Below are 17,958 nucleotides of genomic sequence, written 5' to 3' on the forward strand. Positions count from 1 at the left end.
TTAGCCACAAGAAACAACATTAAAAGAACATTAAGGTTGTAAGTCAAGCACTCAAAAGTTAGGAAATGCCAAAATGAAGGTTACCTTTGCCATCCTAATTTGCCCTCTTCTGCAAATGGGTTATTCTATGGATTTTATGTTTTTTCCACAGGATCACTGCCTCATTTAGTGCTCAAAAGGGACAGCACTCACTGAGCGGATGTGCAATATCTCTGTTTTATCCTCATTATTCATCATGTGGCTTCATGCCTTATTTACTGCTTTGATTATAGAATTTCCTTTATGAGCTTTTCTATGGTTCTCATCACTGTAGTTCTGAGTGCTTCACAAAGCCTAATAAATTTATTTTTAAAATACCCTGTGACAGGGTGGATTTGATTTTAATCAAATTGATTTAAATCATGATTTAAATCACTAATCAGGAAGACTCGATTTAATCATGGATTTCTACATAAAAGTGCATTCTTGTTGGTTGTTATAACCTTAATACATATTCTTCACAACTCAGAGATAGATTAGGTTTCATTTTTAGAAGGTACACTCTCTACATTTTAAAGTGATTTATTTTGAAAACTTTTCAGATTTAGTTTTACAGCTATATCAGAAAATGAATGATTGGTTATTTCATATACCACAGTTAATTGAAGCAGATATTTATGTAGTCATTGGGAGGTGAACTCTTTCCAATTCAACAGGTTAATCATTAATATTTGGAGGATTTTCTTGCCAGGCTGTATTAGGAGGAGAACATCACCAGACAGACATTTACATTGTTTTATTTAACTAAAACAACAACGTTGTATATTCTGGATTTTTTTTCTTCAACAGCAAACATATAATATTTTAACAAAACAAGCATATGAATTTTTGAATTTAGTTAAACGTTCAAGTTTTTTTAAAATCAGGTTTGTTTTCGTTAACATTGTTTTTAACTAAAATAGTCATGTGATATATTTAAAAAAAAACCCCAAGAAGTGGGTTTTAGGCCATGAAATCTTATGCCCAAATAAATTTGTTAGTCTCTAAGGTGCCACAAGTAGTCCTCATTCTTTTAACAAAAATTAAATAGACTATGTCAGCCAGGTCGACATGAGAAACTTAAAATATTGGCTTCTGCAGCTAACTCAGTTGTCTTCACCTTCATTTTCCTTTTTGTTCGTAATCTGGAAAAGGAAAAACAAGCTTTCCTGCTTTTTCAGGTCCCAAACCATTTCTCGATTTGGAATGGATGAGTCCAAAGGAAGAAAATATTCTTTCTACATCAGCAGAAGAAGCTACTGCTGTTAAAAGTGAGATTATCACTTCAACAGACTCTGAATCCAAGTGCTTAAGTGACTTCCACTGGTGTGACTTTCTTTAAACATCAGCAAACACTCTTAGCTCTGAAGTTTATTAGCGTTGACATTATGGAGGGATGATTGCTGGATGTCCATGTCATAGCCAACTCCTCTCCTTTCAGCAATAAAACAGCTATTTCCATGCATTTTGTTCAAGGCTACAGAAATAGGCTTCAGGGTACTCAGCATATGTTCAACTTTTCTCTTAAACCCAATGTTGAGAACTTTGGGTGTGACAGTGCCATCTATTTTTTCCACCATTTGGTTCACAAACTGTCATCAGATTAGGCCAATTCTTGATATAGTGCTCAAAACATTCCACTACTGAGTTCCATTGCACGTCTTGTGGGAGAGTTAGCTTGGTTCCTCCCACTTTTTTCAGAATAGCTGCTGCAAAGTGGTTGTTACGGAAATATTTTGCAGTTTTAACATTAGCCTTTATTTCTGGAACACTGAAGTCATTGGCTAGGAGGTGCATCAAATGAGCACTGCAACCATATGTTATTAGCTTGGGACTCTCTTCACTCTCTTCTAAATCATTTCTTCTCATCTTAGATACGTTTGGAGCATTGTCTGTGACCAAGATGCATACTAGACAATTGAATTTTTTTTCACAGTTTGTTACAGCTTTTACTGCAACTTCTTTTAAGTATTCTGCTATGCGTGCATTTCCTGGTGTATCATTTTTTTCTGTAGGAAGACATTCCCTTCTATTGTCACACAAACATATACAACAGGATCATTATGGACATTGCTCCACCCATCAATGCTTAGGTTAACAATTTCATCCTCTAGACCTTTTGCACACTGCTCAATTTCTCTTTCATACACTTTATCCAGCAATTTGGCTTGTGACATCTGCTCTCTTGGGTGGACTGTATCCTGGTCTTAATGACTGAAACATTTTAATGAAGTGTGGGTTCTCAATCATACAGAAAGGAGAGTCTTTTTCATCAATTACATCTTTTTGTAATCTGCTGGTTCTTAACACAAATTTATCTATGGTTGTTTCTGGATGATAGGGATTTTTTTTCCTTTTTTCTACAGGTGATATACCGTGGCTATGTGACATACATGGTGTGACTGAAACACTATCATTAGCAGAAAGAAAAGGAGTACTTGTGGCACCTTAGAGACTAACCAATTTATTTGAGCATAAGCTTTCGTGAGCTACAGCTCACTTCATCAGATGCACGGCTGTTACTCTGAAACCTATCATTAGCAGATAACTCTGAAACTATAGAAAATGATGGTGATCTTGAAGGTGGATAGTCTTCAGAATCCTGTATGTTGAGGATGGATTCTCCTAAACAAAATAAGTCAATGCAGTTATTTAATTATTACCGCCATTCTACTTATTTAGTATTACTCACTGAGGGAGAAAGAAGAGCTGGTTGTATTTAAAGAATCCTTATTGAGGTTACAGGGACAAACCATCCTGATGTGTAGAAAGAATAGTAAATATGGCAAGCGACCAACTTGGCTTAACAGTGAAATCCTTGCTGATCTTAAACACAAAAAAGAAGCTTACAAGAAGTGGAGGATTGGACAAATGACTAGGGAGGAGTATAAAAATATTACTCAGGCGTGCAGGAGTGAAATCAGGAAGGCCAAATCACACTTGGAGTTGCAGCTAGCAGATGTTAAGAGTAACCAGAAGGGTTCCTTCAGGTATGTTAGCAACAAGAAGAAAGTCAAAGAAAGTGTGGGCCCCTTACTGAATAAGGGAGGCAACCTAGTGACAGAGGATGTGAAAAAAGCTAATGTACTCCAATGCTTTTTTTTGCCTCTGTCTTCATGAACAAAGTCAGCTCCCAGACTGCTGCACTGGGCAGCAAGGCATGGGGAGGAGGTGACCAGCCCTCTGTAGAGAAAGAAGTGGTTCAGGACTATTTAGAAAAGTTGAACGAGCACAAGTCCATGGGACCGGATGCACAGCATCCAAGGGTGCTAAAGCAGTTGGCGGATGTGATTGCAGAGCCATTGGCCGTTATCTTTGAAAACTCATGGTGATTGCGGGAGGTCCCGTACGACTGGAAAAAGGCTAATGTAGTGCCCATCTTTAAAAAAGGGAAGAAGGAGAATCCGGGGAACTACAGGCCAGTCAGCCTCACCTCAGTCCCTGGGAAAATCATGAGCAAGTCCTCAAGGAATCAATTCTGAAGCACTTAGAGGAGAGGAAACTGATCGGGAACAGTCAGCATGGATTCACCAAGGGCAAGTCATGCCTGACTAACTTAATTGCCTTCTATGACGACATAACTGGCTCTGTGGATGAGGGGAAAGCAGTGGACGTGTTATTCCTTGACTTTAGCAAAGCTTTTGATACGGTCTCCCACAGTATGCTTCCCAGCAAGTTAAAGAAGTATGTGCTGGATGAATGGACTATAAGGTGGATAGAAAGCTGGCTAGATCGTTGGGCTCAATGGGAAGTGCCCCAAGGGTCAGTCCTGGGGCCGGTTTTATTCAATATCTTCATTAATGATCTTGAGGATGGCATGGACTGCACCCTCAGCAAGTTTGCAGATGATATTAAACTGGGAGGAGTGGAAGATACACTGGAGGGTAGGGATAGGATACAGAGGGACCTAGACAAATTAGAGGATTGGGCCAAAAGAAATCTGATGAGGTTCAACAGGGACAAGTGCAGAGTCCTGTACTTAGGACAGAAGAATCCCATGCACTGCTACAGACTAGGGACCGACTGGCTAGGCAGCAGTTCTGCAGAAAAGGACCTAGGGGTTACAGTGGACGAGAAGCTAGATATGAGTCAACAGTGTGCCCTTGTTGCCAAGAAGGCTAATGGCATTTTGGGCTTTATAAATAGGGGCATTGCCAGCAGATCGAGGGACGTGATCATTCCCCTCTATTCGACATTGGTGAGGCCTCATCTGGAGTATTGTGTACAGTTTTGGGCCCCACACTACAAGAAGGATGTGGAAAAACTGGAAAGAGTCCAGCGGAGGGCAACAAAAATGAATAGGGGGTTGGAGCACATGACTTATGAGGAGAGGCTGAGGGAACTGGGATTGTTTCGTCTGTGGAAGAGAAGAATGAGACGGGGATTTGATAGCTGCTTTCAACTACCTGGAAGGGGGTTCCAGAGAGGATGGCTCTAGACTGTTCTCAGTGGTAGCAGATGACAGAACAAGGAGTAATGGTCTCAAGTTGCAGTGTGGGAGGTTTAGGTTGGATGTTAGGAAAAACTTCTTCACTAGGAGGGTGGTGAAACACTGGAATGGGTTACTTTAGGGAGATGGTGGAATCTCCTTTCTTAGAGGTTTTCAAGGTCAGGCTTAACAAAGCCCTGGCTGGGATGATTTAGTTGGGGATTGGTCCTGCTTTGAGCAGGGGTTGGATTCGATGACCTTCTGAGGTCCCTTCCAACCCTGATATTCTATGACTCATTGCATTCACTGACACTCAGTACTGCTTTAACGATGAAATTGTAAAAGGAAGATCTGCCTATTTCAGCTATTTATTTTTTATCACAACTGCATCTAAAATGATAGTACCATAGAGTAACAACTATATTTTTTGCTCAAACATGAGAATTCAAGAATAGTCCAGAGGGAAGACAGGCAGTCCTTAAGAACGAAATAAGAAATAAAAAAGTTTACCATCCTGAAGATCCTGCATGTTCAGACATGTTCCTTTCATCATCTTAAATGCAGCTTCCTCCTGAGAAGGAACATTTCTCATGATGTTGTTTCATTCAGGCAAGCAGGCCTTGGATTTCTTTGTTGCACTGTTTGCATTTTGCACGCATGCCTGTCTTACCCACTGGTAGAGGAACTTCATTAAAATATTCCCACACTGGGTCTCTTTTATGGTCTGCTGCCATTATAGGTTTTCCCTTCTGTGATCTACCATACCATTCTCTCACTAGATCAGTGAAGGCTACACTCAGAAAGACCTCAAGAGTTCTGGAATGTGCTGCTCAAACACTTTCACTTTTGTTTCTACTGCCTGTCCCTCCCTTCTTGCATTTATCTCCAGACTTCTCCTTGTCCAGATCTATTCCACCCCCAACAATCTGCTATTTGTTTAACTTTTTGACACTTTTCAGTTTTAGAGAGAGGAAAAGGATTGACTCGGTGTGTACAAATTTGCAGAGGGACAGTAGGATTGAGATCTGTTATTTCTCACCTCTATACATTCTTCATTTATTTATTTTATTTACATTTTTTGCTGTTAACAAGCATGTTATCTCTGGAGACACAAATCCACAGTTTGAGAACTGCAAAACTAAGCATCTCTGATGGTATCTTCTAGACTGAGCACTGAGTCCAATTGAGTAGATAGAAAGATTAACCTAAATAATCTATACAGAAGCCCCTGGATCTCCATTAAATTGGGTCCTTAATCCATGAATTATTGGAACTTGTTTACAAAACTTTTCTTAATTAATATATTGTCTCATACTACATAATTAGCATTTCAATCCCTATTTCATGATGAGATATCTTTGAGCTGTAATGTATCTTAGTATTTTCCTCAAAAAGCCTTTTTTCAAAAAAATTCAATTTTTATTTTATTTATTTATTTTTATTATTTTTTTTTTTTAAATTTTATCCACCCTGCCCTGTGAGGTGAGATTGAATTTTCCCATTGTATAGCTGAGGAACTGAGGCCCAGAGGCAGTTGCTTTTAACTGTCTCCTGATCAGCCCACCTCAGCAAAGTACACAGCCCAGTGAACTACAGAAGCTGGAGATGAAGAAGACCCATTAGTTAATTTTTCCATCCTCTCTGCTAATGTAGAATGATTCCCTATAACATTCTCAGGTGTTTTATCTAGTCTAGTTCTAAATAATGTCACAAAAGATGGACCCTTTTAAGTCTGTAATCCAAATACGTTTATGGCCACAGACTATCTTTTTTTTTTTTTTTTGACTGTATGGATGCCCATAATGCAGCAAAGTAACTACAATTAGAAATAATAGTATCTTTTTGCATGCTGCAGAAGAAAGAACTTAACTTATAGAGGATTTTTTCTCTCTTTGGGGACCTGGTTGAGGGAAAGTGATCTCAAAGAAATGATATTTGCATTTATTTACGAATGTGGTGAGGACTGTGGTTATTCTTCCCTGTTTTTTTAAATGAACCTTGTGTTCTGTAACCTGCTATTCCAGAATGCTTGGCATTTTTATTGTGAAAGTAACTTCATTTACAACATTTTAGAATTGCATTCAGAATTTGGAAGCAGCAAATATTTTAGTGTATGTATATCCAAAGCGAGGAGTTCAAAAACCAAAGTACATTACATTATTTTTAGCTTATAGTCTTGGAATATATGAAGGCATCCAAGGAAGGAGCCATATGATCATGAGGAAGAGGAGGGGCAGATTGAGAATATGGTAGGCCTTTGAAAGAACTGCTCCGAGATTCTTCCAATGGAATCTCATCTCATGTTTACCAGAAAAATAAACTTCTTATAGGAGTCATGTTTTTAAATCCGATTTCTCTCAGGGGTCAGTCCCTCAAGGTTAAAATGAATGTTTTAAAAACAAGTTACTTGCTTAAGGGTAAAGAGTTGTCGTTGAAGTATTAATTCATCTAACTGATTTTTACATTGGTTTCTAAGGGAAAAGCTTTCATCAGTTGGAAAATCTTTTAAATACAAGCTCGGGGAATTAATAGTCTCTGGAGATTTCCTGAAAGGCTAGATACAAAAGCTTCAAACAAAGCAGAGAAAAGCACCAGTTTGAACAGTTGGAATACAAAAGTGCTATTTTAAAGCTGACCACTTTAAAATAACAAGGAACATTACTTTAAGAATAGTAGAGGCAGATTAACCATAACTTCAAACATGCTCCTGATGAGAATCTTATTCTCACTCTTGGGTCTCAGACCTTCAGTGTGAGAATGGCTGGGAACTCCCAAAACTTAAAGCTAAAACTTCTCAGTGTGACTAGTGATTCTGAATCCTTCCCCATGGACTAAATCTCAATGTAGTGGGAAGGCTTGTATGCCCCCATGACCCTGAGAGCTGTGCTGGTGGCAGCATGACTCCTCGTATGGTGACCCATGCCAGACAAGAGCCAGCCTAAAGGCAGTCCACCAGCCCTCCTTTTTGGGAGCTGAGAGCAGGATAACAATCTACTTCTGTTTTGTTTTTTGTTTTTTAAGTTTTTATGGGGATATATACTACTGTTTTTTAATCAAAATGTTCTGTGGCACAATGTCAAATACCTTACAGAACTTTTATCAGCCAAACTTGAAATCTCATCAAAAAATATATCAAGTTAATTTGACAAGGTTTATTTTCCATAAACTCATGTTGATTTGCATTACCTTCCTTTAATTTTTTTTTAATTGAGTCTTGTATCAGCCTTTCCATTATCTTGCCAGAGGTCAACGTCAGGCTTATAATTACCTGAGTCATCCCATTTACCTCTTTTAAATATTGGTACAACACTAGCTTTGTTCCAGTCTTTTGGAACTTCCCCAGTGCTCCAAATCAACGTAAAACTCTGTGATGCAAGTTATTTGTATCTGCTGATTTGAAAATATCTTACTTTAGTATCTTCTGTTTAACATCTTTTAGAGATATTAGTGGAATGGAACGAGTGTTATCACCATATATTGAGGTTGAATCCTCTGTTCCCTTCCCCCACCCCCCAATACAGAACAGAAATGCTTATTTAATAGTTCTACCTCTTCTTCATTATTATTGATAATTCTGCCATTTCCATCTAATAATGAACCAGTACCATTGTCAAGATTCTTTTTGCTCTTCATATATTTTAAAAATCCTTCTTATATATATTCTTATTGTCCTTAACTCTGCTGGCCATGGATTCCTCTTTGTGTCCCTTTGATTCCCTTATCATTTTTTTCTTTTACAATTCCTAGTTTCTGATTTATATTCATTACTATCAAGTTGTACTTTCTTCCATTTGTTATATATTTTAAAAAAATTATAGCTGCCTTCACTTTCCCTCTATACCAGGTCAGTTTTTTAACCAGCAAGGCCTTCTTCCTCAGTTATGGGGTTGTGGCTTTTGGGGCATCCCGTAAGGTGTTCTTAAATGACTTCCAATTATCATTTACATTTTTCTGATTAAATTCTTCCTCCTAGCAGATTTGGCTCGAAATTGTTTTCAGGTTTATGAAATGGCCCTATTAAAACACTAAGTGTCTGGGCTATTATTGGGCTTGCACATTATAAATATGATCAAAACTTGATTACTTGTACTTAAGCTACCATTTATTTTTAGTTCTGTGATCAGTTCCTCTTTAGCTGTTAGGAACAAGGTCCAGTAAGGAATTCCATCTTGTTGCAACACTCTTTGAGTTAGGATAGTATCATCTGTAATGTTTAGAAATTCCCAGGATGTTTTAGTTCGGGCAGCATGAGACCTTTAGCATATGTCACTCAAATTGAAGTCCCCCATGATTACACAGTTTTTTGTCTTAAATATTATAGATAGGTGCGTAAGGAGGTGGTCAGTCCTGTTCCCTAGTGTGATTTGGTGGTCTGTAGTAGACCCCAACTAATACCCCATTTTGTGCTTTATATCTTTTGGGCTATTCAACCATACCAGGTCAGACCAATGGCCCATCTAGCTCAGTATCCTGTGTTCTGACAGTGGTCAATGCCAGCTGTGGAGAAAGTGAATAAGGAAGTTATTTACAGTTGCTCTTAAGACAAGAACCAAGGATCACCCAATGTAATTCACAGGCAGCAGTTTTAAAACAAACAAAAGGAAGTACTTCATACAACACACAGTATACCTGTGGAATTCATTCCCAGGGGATGTAGTGAAGGCCAGAAGTATAACTGGATTCAAAAAAGAATTAGATAACTTCATGGAAGATAGGTCCATCAATGGCTATTAGCTAAGATGGTCAGGGATGCACTCCCATCCTCTGGGTGTCCCTAAGCTTCTGACTACCAGAAGCTGGGACTGGATGAGAGGGGATGGAGCCACTTGATAATTACCCTGTTCTGTTCATTGCCTTTGAAGCCACTGTCAGAAGACATGGTCATTCTTATGTTCATAAGCATTCAGGATAATTTTCTTTTGAGTTATCAATGACTCGGAAACAAGTAAAGCAATTTTTGACATAAAGTGCCACTGGCCTTACACTTTTGCCTACTTGATCCTTCCTAAATAGGTTATAACCACTGATTGTAACATCCAATTGTATGAATCATCCCACCAGGTTTCAGAAATACCAACTAGATCAAATTTATACTCTGTAGTGTTGAACATTTCTTTATTCTTTCAGAGAGAACCAGATGGCAAATGGTTTTCTTATCCCATGGGATGTATAGAGTTAAAAAAAAATATTCTTATCCCGAATTTGGAGGAAAGGTCAATCTCAAAATTTTTCATGATTTTTTTTTTAAATGGGTTAATCAAAACAGTTCATTTGGATTTTAACTCTTTTAAACATTTTTCTAATGTAAATTAACTCAACATTTTGAAACAAAGTAATTTTGATTTCTCAAAATGACCTCTTGTTTAGAAGGATGTTGTTTTTTTCAAAGTCAAAATGGGAAATTCGTAGAAACTAATTCTTTTCCATGAACAGTTTTGGTTTTGATGACCTAACACTTTCTGATTTGGAAAAAAAAATTGTCAAAAAATATATAATGCTAGCTCTGCTTTGCAGGCCTTCATAACTTGTCCTCTAATGAAGAGGGATTCAAAATCCCACCTGGTTTTGTTAGGATGTTCTTTTTCTCAACTAGCCAAACTTTTATTTTATTTTTTTTTAATTCTTTTTATGCAGATGCAGCATTAAATTTTAGGTTTGCATTTCATGTGGCTTGTAGGCACCTGATCCCCTTTTTATTAAATTACAAAATGAAACAAACAAAACGTAAAACAAAATAACAGTAACAAAAAACACTGATTAGATAGCATTGACCTCTATCTTCCTTGCTTTCTAATGCAGTATGTATGACTGATCATTTTATTAAATGGACATGTTCCTTGAATTGCTTACCATCATCACAGCATATTCAATCTTTTAAGGGAAAACTAGTCACCTTGTTCTGTATATTTGAAGGTATATGACACAGAATTTTCTTACTTCCTCTCAGGGTCTGGAGGTTTAGTTTTTGAGTAGGGAGTACAGAGCAACAGAGAAAAGAAATCTGGCTGACAGCAAAAAGGAAGAAGAGAAAATTTTACATGTTGTAATGCTTGTTTTGGTGGAATCATATGGTCAAAATAGCAATTAATAATTTTAAATACCCACTGCATTAAGACACATGAAGATGTATGTTTTTAATCAATTATAATGTGCTTGTGGCCTCATGCCTTTAGCCACCTGACTCCTGTATTGATCAGTCAATACACACACATTGTCTTAAAGTTTGTTATACTTAGTACATACAGATGTCAGAGGACTGAACAGTTATATAGTAAAATTACATTGAAATGTCCAACCAGGAAAGAAGGAAATATGAAATTTAGTTTTCAGTCATGGAAAAGTAAATCCTCTCTATCTCTCTCTAGTCAAGATGCTCTGCAATGCTTCCTAATCGGAGGGGAGAGGCCGTTGAGAGTGGTGAAACATCTTGCCTTTATAGTATTCAAAGTGCTCCCCTCTTCTGTTTGACATAAAGGAGATGATGGTTTTGGTGTTAGTGTACTCTGCCAACAAATTCATACAGATGTTGAATAATATGGTGGACAGAATTATCAATTGGTTTGCTTTGAAAATGGATTTTTAGCTGTTTTTTAATGCAGTTTAGCAAATAGAAATATGAGTCAGTGCCACATGACCAGCCAGCTTTCTGTGGACCACCAGCAAGTGTTCTGTGGACCACAGGTCGGGAACCACTGTTCAAAAGCTTTTATTGGGTGTCCTTATTAATGATGCTATATTGCTATGCTGTAAGGTAGTCAGTAGAGAAATTTTTCAAAAGCATGAGTCTTTGCATGCTTGGCATATGTGAAAGGACAGAGATGATCCACTTTGCTACCCTGTATGAAAACTGATTTTCAGAAGGAATTTGTCCATCCACTTGTAGATTACTGAAGTCGTATGGACCCCATTTAGGCTTGTGCCTATTTAGAAGGCAACAAAACATTTTATCTTTCAGATTTGTATGTCTTTCTCACTTTTCTATTCAGGACAAAGATAGTATTATATGAGCTCTGTCTATGGCTTTAGTTCACTAATCTGAGAGATAGGATTCTTGGTTCTGTTACTGATATGCTGTCATTTTGTGTGAATCATTTAGACTCTGTGTACCTGAGTTTGCTAACCTGTAATGTCTCTAATAACTACTTCACAGGGAAACTGACTTTTAGTACAGCAGAACCCTGTTTAGCTGATCTAATTGGGGCCGGAGCCAGATCAGATAATCAGAAATTCAGGTAATCTGAAGAATGGCAAAGTGAGAGGCTGCAGCACCATCTAGCGGCCACAGGAGATCACCCACTTCTGAACCTGTGTGTGCTGGTTCCTTGATTAATATGGCTAGCCAAATAATGGAGGATCCAGTAAACCGGGTTCTGTTGTATTTTTGAGATTTTTCAATGATTGGTGTTATATAATTGTAAAATGGCATAGCTGCTGTTTAGTACTTCTACCTTGTGGTGAATGAACAGAGGTAGATTTTAGCATACCCTTACAAACAGTCAAGAAGTAGGAAATAGACGCATTTGTGGGTTAAGTTTATTTCTCTTCTAAAAATATTTATCTCTCTCTCTCTTTCTCCTCTAATACATAAAACTTATTATGGGTAAGCTGATTTTTTCAATGCTGTATCTTAATAGGTTTTTTGCAGGGTGGAGGATAATAAAATTGTGTTAATAAATAGTAATTGAAACCTTAATTTTATATTTTTACCCTTTCAGTTAGGTCTAGGAATATGAATTAATGTTTTTCCTCTTGTCTGAATCTTGATTTTTTTACCCTAAATATTTTTAGGTTTTACTCTGTGGATCCTCCTCTGGATCTAATAGGTTTTTGAGGGCTAACCTTGAACTCCAACATTGTTCAGTATTGATTTGATGACATTATAAATGAAATACTATTGAATTAAGTTTGATATGAAATAGTCACTTTTGTGTTTTACAGCAAACACCTATCTCTTTATGGTGCAAGCTCGAGGCATAATGTTGAGAGAAAATGTGAAAACAATAGGACATCTGATCAGATTGTACACTAATAAAAATGCTACTCTGAATGGCACAGGTAAGAATGTTTCCTATTTAATTATTTTAAAAAAAGTAAAGTCTGTTTCTTCATGACAGTGATATAGCTTGTTTATACATAGGTTTACAAAAACCTAGATCTAAGCACCTTTCATTTTCTCTCCGCCCTCTATACTCTCCTAACTTGGTCAAGTAATAGGGAAGGGAAGAGTGGTTACTCTTTACAAAGTCACTTGTGAAACTGAAATTTAGTCTTCTGTAAGAAATAGATTTATCAAGAGCTGGGGTAAATAGATTGGAATTCATGAGGATCAACTTGATAATGGTTCAGAGACTGTTTTTATCTTCACTGTCAGAACTTGCAGCAAACATAAAGTTTATGCAGTGATGACAGGATAAGATTCAAAACAATCTCCCTGGCATAGTGATATATTGATGAGAAGCCGTTGGGAAACTCATTTTTTCAAGAATAAACTGTTTTGTTTTTTTTTTCTTTAAGATTATCCTGAAGGCAACAATTCCAGTGACTACCTTGCTCAAACAACAATGTATCTTCCAGAAAACTTCACATATTCTCCTTACCAGGCTTGTCCAGAAAAGCTGCCTTACATGAGTAAGTTTATAATTTCACCTTAATTTATATCCTTATCTATTACATCTGGTTCTGTTAAACCAGAATGCAAACTGTTAACCAGAATTCTTGAATAAAACTTACTTGAACATATGTAATAATGCTTAGCAGAATTTGGCCCAGTATTCTGACTAATACCTAATGTTTTAATATACATTTTCTTCTGTGTAATGTGTTCTGGCATTTGTGCCACAATTAAGACAGTATTCAACACCTACAGTTAGAGTGCATCTTTTGTTATGTACTGCTTTCTTGAATTAGAGGTTTGGGGGAATTGTTACCTAGAATTTTTGGAGGCAGCTATTACTCTGCACTCCTCCTTTGAGGATGTGATCAGAGAGGAGTGGGAACAAGCCCGACAAAGGCAAACAGATCAGTAAAAATGACCTCCAGTTCTGCAGGTTGCAGGAGCCACAAAACTCCATTGCTGAGGTCTCAAAGGTCAATGCTATTATTGAAACCCTAGTAAGGGACATGGTTATCCCCTCAAAGAAAATCCTACCCTAAGGATCATACAGATAAGAAAGTGGAGGACACACTCAGAAAAGACTTTGAGGCCTCTTTGGCTACCTGAAAGAGCATCTCTGACAGCAACATGCTTTGCTAGGGCATCTCTCTTCTGGCTGGAGGATCTCATGGCTCTAAGGGACAGAGATTACCCTGATTCAAGCCCTACTCTTTTGTATCTCTTCACCTTTCAGTGAATGTATCAAGCTTGTCAGCCAGCGCCATGGCAAGATAGCTTAGCAGACAGGTGCTAGGTGTGGCTCTGCCTTGAAAAATGAATTCCCATTCTAAACAGGTTCTATGCTTAGGAAAGTTTATAGGCTCCATCCTGTTTGAGGAAAAGCTGGAGCAACTGGTGGTGGAAAATATGGCGAAATCTGAGCAGTCCCTCCCAGCCTCAGTAAGTGACAGTGACTGGATGTGTCCACACCTATGGCTGAAGCTAGGAGGCAGAATTTCTCACTTCACAGAGCAGTGGTATGTATCCACAGCGGACAAGTGGGTGAGGGATATAGTGAGCTGAGGTACTCCCTTAGGATGAGATGGAGCCCTCAACTCTTCTTCATCCAGTACCCATAAAACACAAGCTGATCCAGAATGAGATTTCTTATCTTGAAGTAAGAATATTAGAAAGTGTGCTCTCAGAAGAGAGATTTTTAGGGTTTTACTCCATCTTCTGTATACCCAAAAGAGTATCAAGGTGGAGGCCATCTTCTGCTGCAAGAGGCTCGACATATGAATGAGAAAGACAGAGTTCTGAATGGAGACCTTGGCCTCAGCACTGTCCTCCTTATTTCAAGGAGACTCCTTGATGTCAATATATGCCTATCTCCTTATCGTCATAAGGTCATGTAACCACAGACTCCTGAGATTCACTTATGGAGAAACTATTACCAGAATGAAATGCTCCCCTTCGAACTGTCTTCGGTCCCCAGCATCTTTACAGAGGTGCTGGTAATGATCATAGTCAGGTTTAGGGCAGAGGGTATCCACCTACGTCCCTTCTTCGACCACCTACGTCCCTTCCCAAGCCAAAGTGCACAAAGCCATAGCTCTCAGTCTGGACTTTCTGAAAGTGAATGGCTTTATCATCAACATCAAAAAGAGCTCCCTGATTCCTTCAACCAGCATCTCTCACCGGAGAGTGGATACAGAAACCATGATAGCAAAAATTTGTCACCTGAAAGATTCCAGAAGATCTGGGATCTTAACAGTTTTTTACAAACCTGTAGATGTCCTGCTATAGCATGGCGTCTTCAGCTTCTGGGCCTTCTGGTATCGTGAATAGGAATCACTCTTTGGGCAAGATCACACATCTGGTGCCTTAAATCTTCCTCCTAAGAACATGCAACCACTTGCTGGAACACATGAAAGTCCAAGTGCAAGTCTAAATCCAGATACTCAGCTCCCTAGAGTGGTGGACTTTCCATGTTAATGTCTGCAAAGGCCTGCCCATGTGTCTTCAAGAGCCTCTTGTCTTTATTACCAATGCTATACTGGAGGGCTGGAGTGTTCATCTGGGTTTTCAAACCACCCAGGGAACCTCAAACCTGGAGAAAAAAGATACAGCATGAACCTTCTAGAACTCAGAGCAGTCAAGCTAGAAATGTGAGTTTTAGATCTCCCTGGAGAGAAATCACCTACGGTTCAGTCAGAAAACACAACTACAGTCACCTGCATAAACAACAAAGAAGGGGCAAGAAGCCCAAAGCTACACACAAAAGCAATGGAAATAATGAAATGGGCAGAGCAATCCACATAAAAGAAGAACTGACCCAGAAGGCAGATTGTCTCAGCAGGCATAAGTTCAACAATCTGAAACACTGGAATGCGTTACCTAGGGAGGTGGTGGAATCTCCTTCCTTAGAAGTTTTTAAGGTCAGGCTTGACAAAGCCCTGGCTGGGATGATTTAGTTGGGGATTGGTCTTGCTTTGAGCAGGGGGTTGGACTAGATGACCTCCTGAGGTCCCTTCCAACCCTGATATTCTATGATTCTAAGTGATGCCTGTATGAAGAGCTCTTTGGACTGATCTTGAGGATGTTCAGTCTTCCTTCAGCCGCTTTGTTTGTGAGCTGCAGAAACACAAAGAGGCTGAGGTACTACACCAGGGAGACAGGTCCCGAATCCCTGAGAATGGAAGCCGTTTTGCACAGATAGCCAGAGGGCCTACTTTATGCACGACCACCTTTTCCTCTCCTGGGGAAAGTGATTCAGAAAATAAAAAGGGAGCAGGTGAAAGTCATATTGATAACTCGCTATTGACCAAGGAGACATGGTTTTCCAACCTGATAAGACCTGATAGTTGAATCTCCACTATAGTTATCTTCTCCCAAGGGAATCTGGTTATCATCTCCCAAGGCCCATTTCTTAATTCAGATCCAGTCTGGCTTCAGCTGACAGCCTGGCTAATGAAAGGGAAGCCTTAACAATCTTAGATGTATCTTCCAAAGTTCTCAAGACCTTGATAGCATTCAGGAGAGCCTTAACTCTAAACACATACACTTCCACCTTGTCCAGGTTCAGTGTCTGATGCCAAGACAACAGTATGGATTCCAGGAATCTGGGGATTCCAGTCATTTTGGTCTTATTCCAGAAAGGTGTAGATAGGGGCCTTCAGTCCAGCACCACAGCATGTCAAGTTTAGGTTTCTGTTCTTACCTGTGTCCTTTTCATGGGGTCTGTGGGATCCTTAGCAGAGAACACCTCGATCTTCAGATTCCTCAGGGTTGTCGGGCTGGCCAGGCCAACAATCAGGCCAATTTTCCCAAAATGGGATCTACCACTGGTTTTGAAGGCTTAACAGATCATTCCTTTGAGCACCTTACTTCAGTGACTGCCTTCTTCCTGTCCATAAAAATCTGTTTTTCTGGTCATTATCACACCAACTAGACAGGTATCAGAGCTGGCAGTGTTATCAATGCAAGAGTCTTGTTGTGTGTTTCATAATGACAGGGTGGTGCTGAGAACTCTAAAGTATTTTCTTCCTGGGAAAAGTCATCCTTCATTCTGTCTGAAGCGGCAACATCTGACAGAGAAGTGACACAACTTAGATGTTGTGAAACAACACAGCTTCGTCAGATTGTTTTACATTTTGTTTCTTAGTCTGCTACTGTTCCTTAATTTGTCTCACTTCATTCTACTCTTTCTCCCTCTTTTCTGGGTGGGCTTCTTATTACTTTTCATCAGTTATGGTGATCCAGACTAGAGGTTTATGAATGTATGGGGGGATTAGACCAAATCAGTTTACTGTAAATGTCTTCTTGTAACCGGGAAGAGTCTATATATTTTCCCCCAAGGTAGTATTTACTTTTATATGTTTGTAATTATTTAGGTTTAAAACTTCAGAAGTTTAGAGAATGGAGATGTTGTGTACTTCTCCATTTCTATGTAAGAGGAGCTGTGAAGGTACCTGGAATTTCAGGATCAGATTAGTGCCTTTGTCTCTGGTAGTGTGGGCACAGTTAACTAACTACTGTGACTTCTAGAGAAGGTGATTCTTTATTAGGAGAAGACACACTTATGGTAAGTTTACTTTGTCTACTAAATGTCTTGTTGCAAAATTTGGGTAAAATGTATCAATACTGATTAGAAGTTTTAGCTGTACTTTATCTATTGTAGAATGTTCTATAAAAACAAAATTACAGAATTTTTTTACAGGCTTTTAAAGAAGAATATGTTTTTACTGTAATTTCTTTGGAAAAAACTAAAATCCATTCCTATATACACTAAATATTCTGGAAGAAATGAGTCAGAACTAGGACTTTTTTTTACCAATAGGTAATCAAAATAACCATTTCTTGGATTACTTCTGTACAGTGTCTCTCTGGTGGAGCAAATTAAAAGCACTGTTAGACCTATACATCCGAATTAAAATGAATAAACATTTTTCATATTTCTCACTACATTAGGAGGCCTTATCAGTGTCAACATGAGTGAAATTAGTTTTGATGAAATTCAGGAAGTATTTTCAAAGGATTTAGACATTGAGCCAGGTGGTCATTGGAAACCAAAAGACTGTAAACCACGATGGAAGGTGAGACAAAGTTCCTTACTGACTTCCTTTCCACTAATTGTTTTCCTGCTTATAAGAATATTTGAAAACTACAAGTATCTATTCTCTTAGAAATTTAAATCTTTGTGCTGGTCATTTGATCCAAGAAGGGTAGTTTAAATATTGTCATGAACCTTCACAAAATTTCAGTACTTGAAAACATATCTATGTAGAAGTTAAGGACACTTTTGGTATTTGTTTAGGCATTTTAATATATATGGGGTGGCCAAACTTACTGGCCTTCTGAGCTGCATACGAATCTTCAGAAGTTCGAGAGCCAGGGCACACCTGCTGGGGCTCGGGGC

The 17,958-nt window shown here is 38.5% G+C and overlaps 1 protein-coding gene across 2 annotated transcripts in view; it reads left to right on the top strand.

The window, feature by feature from the left end:
* B4GALT6 (beta-1,4-galactosyltransferase 6) overlaps nucleotides 1–17,958 on the top strand; it is a 46,751-nt gene that overhangs the window by 13,092 nt on the left and 15,701 nt on the right. Inside the window, exons 2-4 of one of the 2 annotated variants that reach the window (XM_048840528.2) lie at nucleotides 12,386–12,502; nucleotides 12,962–13,075; nucleotides 17,511–17,635. In XM_048840528.2, the coding sequence (XP_048696485.1) occupies nucleotides 12,386–12,502; nucleotides 12,962–13,075; nucleotides 17,511–17,635 (356 nt within the window). Of the gene's footprint in view, nucleotides 1–12,385; nucleotides 12,503–12,961; nucleotides 13,076–17,009; nucleotides 17,125–17,510; nucleotides 17,636–17,958 lie in introns of those variants that run through there. The other variant, XM_048840529.2, reaches the window with a different exon arrangement.

This window comes from Caretta caretta, chromosome 2 (assembly GCF_965140235.1).
Source record: "Caretta caretta isolate rCarCar2 chromosome 2, rCarCar1.hap1, whole genome shotgun sequence".
In the NCBI taxonomy this organism is placed as follows: domain Eukaryota; kingdom Metazoa; phylum Chordata; order Testudines; family Cheloniidae; genus Caretta; species Caretta caretta.